We start from the raw sequence: 12,331 nt of genomic DNA on the forward strand, positions 1-12,331 counted from the left end.
ATGGGCACAGCCAGATATTTGAATGGTAAGGTTTGCAATTTGAATCCAGACACATCCACTGGTCTCTCCTGTTATCTACTATTCATACCACAAGTGTATATAGCATACTTCTCAACATTTGCTTGCAGCCTAGTAGTTTCAGAGAAGAGCTTGAATGCTCTCAGAAATAAGTAAGTTGATGCAAACTCTCCTTTGCAACACATAATCAAATCATCAAAAAAACACATATGAGTAAGCTTTGATAAGTCATATTTATATATAGTTTTTAGGTGCATTTAGGTTGCATTTTAGAGCATTTAGTTTCATATTTAGGTTCATTGTTGCATTATATTCTTAAGTTATGCTTTTCTATTCCTATTCGGTATGTTTTCTTGTTTTTGATGAATTTCAGGTATTGAAGACTATTTTGGAGTATGATTAGCTAAGATTAAGGATTAGGAGCACTTGGAAAGAAGTTATAATGCATAAGGATCGTATGGATATGTCATAGTACGAGTTTGAGCAAAAACGAAGCGGAAAATCATTAGAAGAAATGTGAAAAAGAGTCACGTCTACTCTTCTGATCATAACTTTTGATGTGATTCTTAGAATCAGTAATTCCACATATTTGGAAACTAGACTTGAAGATCTTTCCAACGATAGGTGGCACGCCCCGAGGAGACTTCTAGTCAAGGAGTTATGCCTTTCGGAAGATTGCACTATTTCTGCTGGAATCTGCCACGTGTACGCGCGGATCACTAATCCGCCTATTAATGATTTATTTAAGACTTTCCTTATCTTGTAAATTACTTTCCAAGTCATATTAGGTTATTGAATATTTATTTAGATAGGTTTTCATTCTTTCTCTCTCCTCTCCCTCTCACATTATTTCTCTAGGTTTAGGTTTTAGTTTTCTCTCTTCTTTTTCTCTCTAGTTTTTAGTGTAAACCCTAGTTTTCATTCTTTTTCATTAATTTATGAGTTTCATTAGTTTCTTTCATTGATTTCTTTAATTATGTTTTCTTTTATAGTTTTAGATTTCATTATTTATTTCATGATAGAGTAGTTTCTTTTATCTATGGTTAAGTTGAACCCTAGTATGATTTAATTCATGATTGTTTCTTTAAATTCTCATATTAATTGTTAATTGTTCTGTCTTAATTGATTGTGCATATTCCAATACTAGATTAGGGATAACTAGTATTGTTATGATTCCATTGTCTTGATCACAACGGGAGTTGGATTTTGACGGATTTGAGTATTTCAATTAAGGCATGAAGTTCTCCACGGGAGTAGGTAGAATGGATTGTTAGGAAGTTAAAGTGCCGTGTTCAATGTCTTTAATTTGCATGATTCCAGGGGAGTAGGCTTGAATGCATATTAGAGAAGCCATAGATACTCGGGAGAGGTCGATGGTACTTTATAGGGTGTACTTTTCCTTGTGAACATTTAATTATTAGTTTGGGTAGAAATTATTTTGTATTATTTCGTGCTAGTGGGGATACTTAACTGTAGAGTCTTTTATTTTTTATTGATTAGTATAGTTTAATTCCACATTATTCTTGTATTAATCTCCTTTAGTCTTACCATTATTGAAGGCTAATCATAGAACAACTTTCTCTCTGTGGGATCGACTCTGACTTACCCTACTACATAGTTAGGAGGATTAGTTAGGTTATTTATTTTTGTTAGGTGCGCGACACGCCTACCAAGCTTCACTTCCTTACACCTTGGGTGATATTGAAACTGCTCATCAAATTCTCCCACCTTCTTCAGTATCCTAGCAAGATATTCCATACAAAGAACAAATAGCAAGGGGGAAATAGGATCCCCTTGTCTTATCCCTCTAGTGAATTTGAAAAATCCTTTCATAGTTCCATTTATCATCAAGGAAAATTTAGGTGTTGTTACACACTCCATCACCAACATCCTAAAATTGTAAAGGAAAGCCTAAAGTATCAAACATTTCCTTAAGAAAGTCCCAGTTAAATGTGTCATATGCTTTTTGTAAATCAATTTTTAGCAAACAACTAGGTTGAACTTGTTTGCTACCATAGTGTTTAACTAAATCCTGAATTACCATGATATTATGGATAATATACCTCCCATGTAAAAATCTACCCTGATTTTCCATAATCAAGTCAGGTAATACATGCCTTAATCTATTACACAAGACCTTAGTAACACATTTGTATAATGTATTACAACAGGAAATAGGTCTAAGTTCTGTAACATTTTTAGGACATTTAATCTTGGAGATTAATGTAATGACAGTAGTGTTTACCTCTTTCAAAATTCTCCCACTCTGAAGTACATCTAGAACAGCTGCCACCACTTCATCTCCTATAATTAGCCATGCATCCCTGTAGAAGTAGGAACCAAAACCATCTGTGCCTGGTTTAGAGCCTGGAATAGAAAATAGAGCTTTTTTAATCTCCTCCATAGTGTATGGAGCAGTTAAAATAGCCATATGATCATCTGTGATAGTAGGCCCCTCCTGAACTATCTCCTGTAGAACTTGCTTCCTACCTATAATATTACCTCCAAGAAGTTCCTGGTAATATTTTAAGAATGCTTGGGAGACTACATTTGGATCATCACATCCATGATCCATCAGCATCATATATGCTATGAATCTGATTCTGTAATCTTCTAGCTCTTATGCTCTGATGAAGCAAGGAGGTGTTCACATCACCATCCTTGATCCGATTTGCTTTGGCTTTCTGTGACAAGAATTCCAGATAAGCCTAATGTGTCTCTTTATATCTCTTTGTAGCTTCCAACTCCTCCTCACCATGCACTCTGTATATCTCCTGGATTCATATGCATCTGTTGCTGTGCAGTCATCATGTTGTTGTAAGCTACAATGTCAGCTGCTTGAATATCAGAGAAGCCTTCTTTATTCACCACTTTCAGTTCTGCTTTAGTATTCCTTACTTTCTTCATCACTTGATAATACATCTTTGTACCCTGTGTTGCTCTACTCCATACCCTCCTAAGGATATCCATGAACTTAGGAGATTTCCTCCACATGGTGAAGTATTTAAATGGCTTCTTGCCTATTGTATCAACTAAATACACAACAAGTAATGCAGGTGTATGATCAAACTCTCCTTCCTTCTTAAAGGAGACTTCAGCTGATGGAAAACTATCTATCCAGGCTTGATTTGCAATCATCCTACCAAGCTTGAAAAAAAACCTGTTAACACCCTCCTGTTTGTTGTTCCATGTGAAGAAATTACATGAGCTTTTGATATCTTGTATTCCACAAACCATCATGCACTCTCTCATATCAGCCATTTCTGCCTCCCTTACAGGAGCTCCTATCTTCTCTTCAGTGTTGATTATACAATTAAAGTCTCCACATAGCAATCATGGTTAAGTTGTATTAACAGCCTTCAAATCTTCCCATAACTCCAGTCTTCTATTTCTCTCATTAATGCCATATATGAATGTAATAAAAAAAACCATACTTCCATTCACAAGCTTAATAAAACAATGAATGAGCTATTAAATGACTTCCACCCCTACACATTATTCTTAATAGTTTGATCACATCATAAAACAGTACAACAGTATTTGCAGTATTCAACACATTAAATGTCTTCTTAATAGGAGTAGGAGCTATTACCTATTTATCAGTCTGCCTTGGCCCCCTTGTCACCACTCTAAGACCACTGTATTACCTTCACGATTAGTAAAGAGATTTAACATTCTAACTAATTTAAACAAATGACAACAAAAGTGAGCAAATCAGAACATCAAAACTAAGAAACAAACTTGGAAACACAATAAATAGTAAGATAGAAATGGAGGTTACGAACTGCTAGAAAAAGAAAGAAGAAAAAAGAGAGAGAGAGAGAGAAATAGGCTCAACTGATCTCAAAACCAAACCCTTGATGATTGCTGCGAAGTCGAATTTTGATTTAGAAATGAAGGTTACGAACTGCCATAAAAAGAAAGAAGAAAGAAAAAGAGAGAGACAAAAATGGGTTCAACTGATCTTTTCTCGTGTCTTGCGTTTGGACTTGGCGGCTTGGGTTTTTATATTTGTTGGCCACACCATTATTCAAGGCGTGCCCAGCCTCATTTAAATGTTTGTGATTATTTTTTGTGTTGGTATAAAGTTGGAAGTATTTTTTGTCCCAGCCCTACGTAGGGAAAAAAAATCAAGACTTGAAGTAGAGGAAGCCTGGTGTCAAAAATATCCTAACTAATTATACATTTTTTTATTTTATTTTTTTTAAAAAAAAAAAGACACTTCAAGATGATCAATGTGGAATTCACGTTTTGATAGATAGAGTGATTGACCGATTAAATTAACTTAGTTATATGAGAAACTAATTAGATAGAATCTCGTTATCCATGGGAAAATATTTAGAGGATATAACAACCTGAGCACAACTCTCAGATGTTAATTACTTTTTAATCCTTTTCACAGTCTAGAAAACTTCTATATAAATGGTTTAGTTATCCTTTCATTTTCAGCAATTCATCCTACACACAATACACTTTCCAACAATACATCCTCAAGACCTCAACCACTAATCCAAAACTAAATATGGCTAATCAGCTCAAAAAGTTTCTAGTGTTCATGGCCATGGCAATGCTTGTGATGGGCTATGCCGTTTCGGCAGCCCGTCTCCTTAGCGAATTGCCTATTGAAATTTCAGGGACCTTGGATGCAGGGCCTATTAAAGGGTCAGGTACTACAAAACCCCATTGAGCGGTTGCTTGAAAGTTGCTGGTCTGTCTTAGTTGTGGGAGCGTCGGCCCACCCATTGAAGGCAGCATCGAAATCCCCCTCGCCAATGACCAGACAGGAAACTAGTTACACCCTTTTGCTATTGCATCATTATCGTCTGCTTCTTCTTTTTCCGGCGTTAATCAATCTCTCTTTCACTTATAATTGGCCGAAACCGATTATGATTTATGTGTATTACCTTTAATTTGGTTTTACTCTTTTTCACTTTATGTTCTGTACGTATACAACGTTTATCAAGCGATTAATACTTGCTTCTGTGTTTTGATAATATATAAGTTATCAGCGAGATCCTTGTCTAATTATCAAATTTTATACTTCTTTAGTTTCATTACTAGTGCAACATTATTCTTTTGCAAATTTATAAGAAAGCTATGTGAAGAAGCTCATATAGACATAGACATTTTTTTAAGACTCGTGATTGAAGATCGATAGAGAAAAAATATTATCAAACAAATGATAAAATTACAACTAAAATAAAACTTCCACATATAAAAGAAATGGAACACTAATGGAAATAGAGGAATAATTGAAATGATTTTTAAATCCGCCTTGACTAAGATGAGTTACTACCATTTTAATTTATATATGTGCTGTTATCTCTTTATGCAAAATAGTGCAAAATAGTTATCAATCAATGCATATATATTTGTTATCAGCTCAAACACATTAGTTTTCACCTTAGAAGTTTATACATATTTGTTATCAGTTTATAGATATTTCATATTAGTTTAATAATTGATGTAAATAATCCCAAGTTTTGTTGACAATAAGCTCTAAATTGTGTAATTAAGAACTAATTTTGGTCATATAAATTAAGAAAAGGAAAAAGGTTATTTACCTTTTGATGAAGAAATACATTTATGATAATTAAGTACTAAAAATAACTACAAGTTTCAATCTTCTTGTTAAAAATTATTTTACATAAGTTATCATTAATTTATTTGAACACTAAAAGTGATAAATTACAAGAATTAAATTTAACTGGTCAAACATCAAATAAATTTCAAAAGTAAAGAAAGTGGGAATCAGTTTGTGAAGGACCAAAATTACCAAAATGTCATTAATACCATTGAAAGCGTTTAAACCATTCGATTTTCATGATCTAAATATCCAAAATGGTTTTTTGTTCTCAATTAAGCTATATTCTCTCGTTAATTAGAGTTTCTGAAAATAACTTGTTGTTAACTCGTGTGATGCTCAATGTCATTTCCCATAACATATAATTGATATATGTAGAGAAAGATAATGCAATAAAGAGATGAAATCAGCTATGTATGATGCAGTGTAGAGACTGAAATGCAGTCATGGTAGGTAGCTCAAATGGGGGCACCTACCTTTGTGTATTGATTATGTTGTGATGCCTCATACAAGCTGAGTGCAGCAGCCTTTTATATACAAGGCAATAACTAGGGTAGCAATCCCTAGGAAGATACGCACATGACTTTTAATAAATAGCATGTGCCACTTAGCCACCTAAGCTTACTATAACATGTGCACCTCACATGTCTATTACATGTCATTACATTATATTCATTTACACTCCCTCTCAAGATGAGAGTGTGAAGAAGCTTGCACTCCCATCTTGCCTAAGAGACGTTTGTGTTGAGTGACAGGTAAAGCTTTGGTGAGAACATCCGCAAGTTGTTCTGTAGAAGAGACATAAGAGGGCCTGATGATGCCTTGATTGATCTTCTCCTTGATGAAATGGCAGTCGATTTCTATGTGCTTTGTTCTTTCATGATTGACAGGGTTGGCTGCTATAGAAAGAGCTGCCTGGTTATCACATTTTAAGGCTGCAGCATCTAGTTTCTTAAGCCCTAGGTCCTTAAGCAAGGAAATGAGCCAAGTCACCTCACAAGCTGTAAGAGCCATTGCTCTATATTCAGCTTCTGTTGAAGATCTTGCAACTACACTTTGCTTTTTACTTTTCCAGGAGATAGGTGATGTGCCTAGGAGAACACAATATCCAGTAGTTGATCTTCTAGAATAGGGACAGGAGGCCCAATCTGAATCACAGTAGGCTGTAAGTCTAGCTGCTGTATTGCTAGCTAGTAATATACCTTGCTGAGGAGCTTGTTTGATGTATCTAAGGACCCTGCGAGCTGCTTGCATATGAACAGAAGTGGGTGCTTGCATAAATTGACTAAGCAGCTGAACAGAGAAGGTGATGTCAGGACTTGAAAGTGTCAAGTAGATGAGTTGACCAACTAGTCTTCTATATCCCTCAGGATTAGGTAATGCAGTCCCCTTGTTAGGTTCCAGCTTGAGATGAGTGTCTAATGGCAATTTGAGAGCTTTTTGCTTGTCAACACCATATTCTCTTAAGAGATCAAGAGCATATTTTCGTTGAGAGATGAAAATACCTTGAGAGGTGGTTGTGAACTCCATCCCTAGAGAATAGCTTAAGTTTCCCAAGTCCTTCATATGAAAAGAGGCACTGAGAAACTTTTTAAGCTTGTCAATTTCACACTTACTGTTTCCAGTGATGATCAAATCATCAACATATATCAAAATAGCTGTGAAGTTTCCATTTTGCTCTTGCACAAACAAAGAATGATCTGCATGAGATTGCTGATAGCCAAAGGATAGCAACACACTAGACAGTTTAGCAAACCACTGTCTAGGTGCTTGTTTCAAACCATATAATGCTTTCTTCAGTTTGCACACTTGTATTCCTTTCTCCCTCTGTCCTTTATACTCATCCGATATATTGTAGCCAGGTGGAATGTGCATAAAGATTTCTTCTTGAAGGTCTCCATGTAGGAAGGCATTTTGCACATCCATTTGACAAGTGTCCCACTTGTTCATAGCTGCCACTGCTAGAAGAGCTCTAATTGTGCTCATTTTGGCTACAGGAGCATAGGTTTCAGTGTATTCTACACCTTTCTTTTGATTACAGCCCTGTATCACTAGCCTTGCTTTCTTTCTCTCTACTGTTCCATCTGCTTTGTACTTAGTTTTATACACCCATCTGCACCCTATAGCCTTCCTGCCAGGTGGAAGAGAGGTAATCTCACAGGTTTCATTCCTCTCCAAGGCTTCCAGTTCCTGTTCCATGGCTACTACCCAACCAGGTTGAGTGACTGCTTCATAGTAGGTTTTTGGCTCTTTTATATTAGCTATTGTCCTTACCATATTTGCAAAATGTTCTCCAACATCTGCTGTTGCAACTGGAGAAGCTTCTACAGCTTGTTCACTGGTAGGTCTAGCTTGTGGGTTAGTAACAAAGTCATCAAGCCAAGCAGGTGGCTTAGAGACTCTTGTAGACTTTCTCAAGGGTTTAGGTGAGGAAGATTGTGGTTCTGAAGTGATTATTTGAGGTTGTATGGGTACAGGAATTGATTGTGGTGAAGAAAGGATGGGTTCATATGGTTCATCATGAGTGATAGGATGAGAGTGAGAGTATTCTGTGCTGGTTACACTAGAGTCTACATCAACTGGAGATTGGTTAGGAAGGGTAATAGGTATAGGATTCATGAATTTTGTGGATTGAGAATTCAACATGGGAAAGATGTGCTCATAAAACTGTACATCTCTTGACACAAATTGCTTTTTAGTGAGAAGATTTTCAAGCTTGTACCCTTTTTGGGTAGCAGGGTAACCAAGGAATAGGCATGGAACAGCTTTTGCATCAAATTTATCTCTCTTTCTGTCCGGATTATAAGCCATAGCAAAGCAACCAAAGCTCTTCAGGTGAGAATAATTTGGTTCTTGTCCAAACATCTTCTCATATGGTGTTTTATGTTTCAAGACAGATGAAGGCAATCTGTTTATGATGTGTGCTGCTGTAATCACACAATCACCCCAGTAAGCCAGGGATAAACCTGCTTCAAATCTCAAGGCTCTACTAATTTCAAGTAGGTGCCTGTGTTTTCTTTCAACCACACCATTTTGCTGTGGTCTATCAACACAGCTGGTTTGGTGAACTATACCCTGATCTGTAAACCAAGATACACAACCTTGATCCTTGAATTCCAAGGCATTATCAGATCTAATGATCTTGATACTCTTGTGAAACTGATTCTTAGCATACACACAGAAGTTTTTAATAGTAGCTAAGGAATCAGATTTGTTTTTTAGCAATTGAACCCAAGTAGCTCTTGTAAAGTCATCTACTACAGTTAGAAAGAATCTGTATTTCTCTTTATAAGGAACCCTATAAGGTCCCCATATGTCAATGTGAATTAGATCAAAGGGACCTGCCAGTGAAGTATTACTCAAGGGAAATGGGAGTTTTGTGAACTTAGCCATAGGACAAGAAAGACAAGTCTCATTTTTGGATTCTTTTAGATGCTCTTTCAGACATGGTATATGTTTCAGTTTACTTGAAGAAGCATGACCAAGTCTGACATGCCACAAGGAATAATCAAAGGTTTTTGCATTGCAAACATTAACATCATTACACACTTTGTCATCCAAAGTACATTTAGGATTAAAAACAAGTTTCTCAGAACTGTGAGTTACATTCACATTACTACAGTGACTGTTGTTTGCCTTAGGTAGCTTGGAAACACAGGTTGGTTGAGTGTAGGTTGTTTTCAAACTGGTTCTTGAGTATTGGATGGTGTAGGGTTGATTTTGAAGGTAATAGAGTCCCCCAGTGGCAGTTCCTATGTCTTTAATTCTCTGTGTTGTGCAATCCTGCAACACACAATAATCTTTATGAAACATCACAAAGCACTTGTTTTGTTCACATAATTTCTGTACAGATAGAAGGTTTTGTTTAAATTCAGGCACAAACAAGACTTTTTTAAGCTCAATTCCATTTTCAAGCAAAACTTTGCCTATGTGAGTTACATAAGCAACTCCTCCATTTGGAAGATTTATCTTGGGTTTGTGAAGTAACTGTCTCACATTGTGTAACTTCTCAAGCTTTGCCACCATGTGATCTGATGCCCCTGAATCTATGATCCAGGCATCACTCATATTCTTTACAAAGTGACAATAAATCATACCTGCAAAGTGCTCATCTATTTCATCATCAGTGTCATCATTCTTTTGTTTGCTTGCTGAGTTACTTGAGCTAGGACCCAACTTCATCATTTCTTTCAATTGCAAAGCAATAGCAGTAGCTAGATCAGCATTGCCACCACTCATCTGAGCATTATAGCCACTCTTTTTCTTGTGATACTGACCACTTGCATTATGACTTGGATTCTTTCCTTTGCCATAATTACTTCTACTCTCCTGAGCACCATCAGCTTGCCTGCTTCCTTGTTTGTTCTTGTTGTGATTGATAGGAAAACCTATCTTGAACCAACACTTATCAGCAGTGTGGTTGTTCTTCTTGCACACAGTACAGTAGGTCTTGTTTTCATTTTTACTGTACAGGGCTATGCTAGGAACTTCTTCTTTTCCATTTCCTGTAGTTTCATTTTGAGATTCTTCCTGTTGCACCATTGATACAGCACCTTCCACAGTAGGTAAAGTGCTCATAAGCAGAATGTGACTCTTCAAGGACCCATAAGCCAGGTCTAGACCATTAAGGAACTGGAACAATTTCTGTTCTTCCTTTTGTTGGTCAATGGCTTCTATGTAAGCTGTAACTTCAGATGTTACATTTGTAATTGCTGGGTAGTCATTCATTGACTCTATTTCTTCCCAAAGCACTCTCAGATCTGTATAATACTCAGACGCATGCCTCTCATTCTGTTTCACTTCATAAGTGAGCTTGTTCAGTCTATACTTCCTACTCCCATTACTCACAGTGAATCTGTGTTTAAGACTCATCCATATTTCCTTGGAGGACTTTATGTACATTACAGACCTTCTTATGGACTCTGTCATGTTGTTGAGAAGCCAAGCTGTAACCATACTGTTACAAGCTTCCCATGCTTCTTTCAACACTGGGTCTGAGCTAGACTTTGTTAATGCTCCAGTAACAAAGCCTAGTTTTCTCTTGGTAGCAAGAGATATCTCCATGGATCTCTTCCATGGTCTGTAATCTGAAGCCCCTGTCAACTGACAGTCCACCTTCAAGGTGTTTGGACCATCAGAAGGGTGTAAATACAGAGGGCTATTTGACTCTAGGGTCGTTTTTGAGGGCTCTTTATCAGGCATGATGCAAGAAAAGAAGCTAAACTCGAGAAAGCTTTAGTCTTTAGCAAGAAAAGAAATCACTCCTAACTTGAATGACTTAACAGAAGGCTAGAAAACCAGCTTCAAGTATTTTCTACACAATTTTAAAGCAACAAACTTTAGCAGATTCCACTTACTTCTTTAGGCTCTGATACCATGTAGAGAAAGATAATGCAATAAAGAGATGAAATCAGCTATGTATGATGCAGTGTAGAGACTGAAATGCAGTCATGATAGGTAGCTCAAATGGCGGCTCCTACCTTTGTGTATTGATTATGTTGTGATGCCTCATACAAGCTGAGTGCAGCAGCCTTTTATATACAAGGCAATAACTAGGGTAGCAATCCCTAGGAAGATACGCACATGACTTTTAATAAATAGCATGTGCCACTTAGCCACCTAAGCTTACTATAACATGTGCACCTCACATGTCTATTACATGTCATTACATTATATTCATTTACAATATATATTCTAAAACCCGAGACAAAAAATTATCATGCTGCCAATGTATGCTTCGCCTCCTATATAGGATTCATCACGAATTTTATTATTTTCTTATCCAGATCGGATTTTCCTTTTTTCCGACCGCCTCCTATATCAATAATCATACGCTTAATATTTTGGTTGAGTTGGTCCTCTAAGGTGGTTGGTTGAAGATCTTACTTCCACCATTGTGACAGAGGTTTGCTTCTTGCGCCTTGCAAATTGGGATTCCCAGACTTCCCCGCTTACAAAGGATCTCCATCTTATTAATTACCAAAAAAAATGTAGTTTCAAAAATTTAAGAGATATCACCAAATTAATGTTACCCCGCACTTGGTAGACGTTACAGGACCAACTCAATTAAAAGATTAAATTGATAGTTCAAGTCACAAGATTGGTTTTAGAAAAACTGTTTTCACGGGTTGGAATAAAGGTCATCATCATTAGACTAATTCCCTTTTTACCTTATTTGATATTGATATGATTCTTCTGACATTCTCATGACTGCAAGATACTACTTTGGAAGTGTTCAATTCAATTATAGCTCCTAATCTGCACCACATTGACATAATCTTCCAGGCAATTCATTGCTGGCTCTCGAAGGATCAACCCGATCTAATAACATATATTAGAGGTATGATAGGATCAAAGTGGAATTCACGTATTGATATCTCGATTGACTGATTAAAACCTATATACCTAATTAAATAGGTGATATGAGAATGTAGCTAATTTAATATAAGCTCGTAATCCATGGGAAAATATTTAAAGCATCTAACAACCCGATCACAACTCTCAGATGTTATAGTAGTACAACACGTTACACGTCTTGAATCCTTTAATGTCCTTTCAGGACTCCTATATAATAGATTGATTTATCGTATTATTCTCATCATTATCATAATTGTGTTGCCGCAATCATAAATATTCTCACCAGCATCGTAACACAAAGAATAAAACCAACCGTTTTCAAGAAAATATTCATCCTCAACTACTTCCTACATACGTACTTGAAACCCAAAA

The 12,331-nt window shown here is 36.4% G+C and overlaps 1 protein-coding gene across 1 annotated transcript; it reads right to left on the minus strand.

Annotated features, from left to right (window-relative positions):
* Nucleotides 1-1,909: 1,909 nt before the first annotated feature.
* LOC104892689 (uncharacterized) lies at nucleotides 1,910-2,602 on the minus strand. The gene has a single exon (XM_010678678.1). It carries the CDS (start codon nucleotides 2,600-2,602, stop codon nucleotides 1,910-1,912), a length of 693 nt encoding a protein of 230 aa, XP_010676980.1.
* Between the last annotated feature and the right edge of the window lie 9,729 nt (nucleotides 2,603-12,331).

The sequence above is a fragment of the Beta vulgaris genome, chromosome 5 (assembly GCF_026745355.1).
Source record: "Beta vulgaris subsp. vulgaris cultivar EL10 chromosome 5, EL10.2, whole genome shotgun sequence".
NCBI lineage: Eukaryota > Viridiplantae > Streptophyta > Magnoliopsida > Caryophyllales > Amaranthaceae > Beta > Beta vulgaris.

Bases quoted from the DNA above. Each gene is read 5' to 3' on its own strand.
- LOC104892689 (XM_010678678.1), bottom strand. From the start codon at position 2,602: ATGATGCTGATGGATCATGGATGTGATGATCCAAATGTAGTCTCCCAA.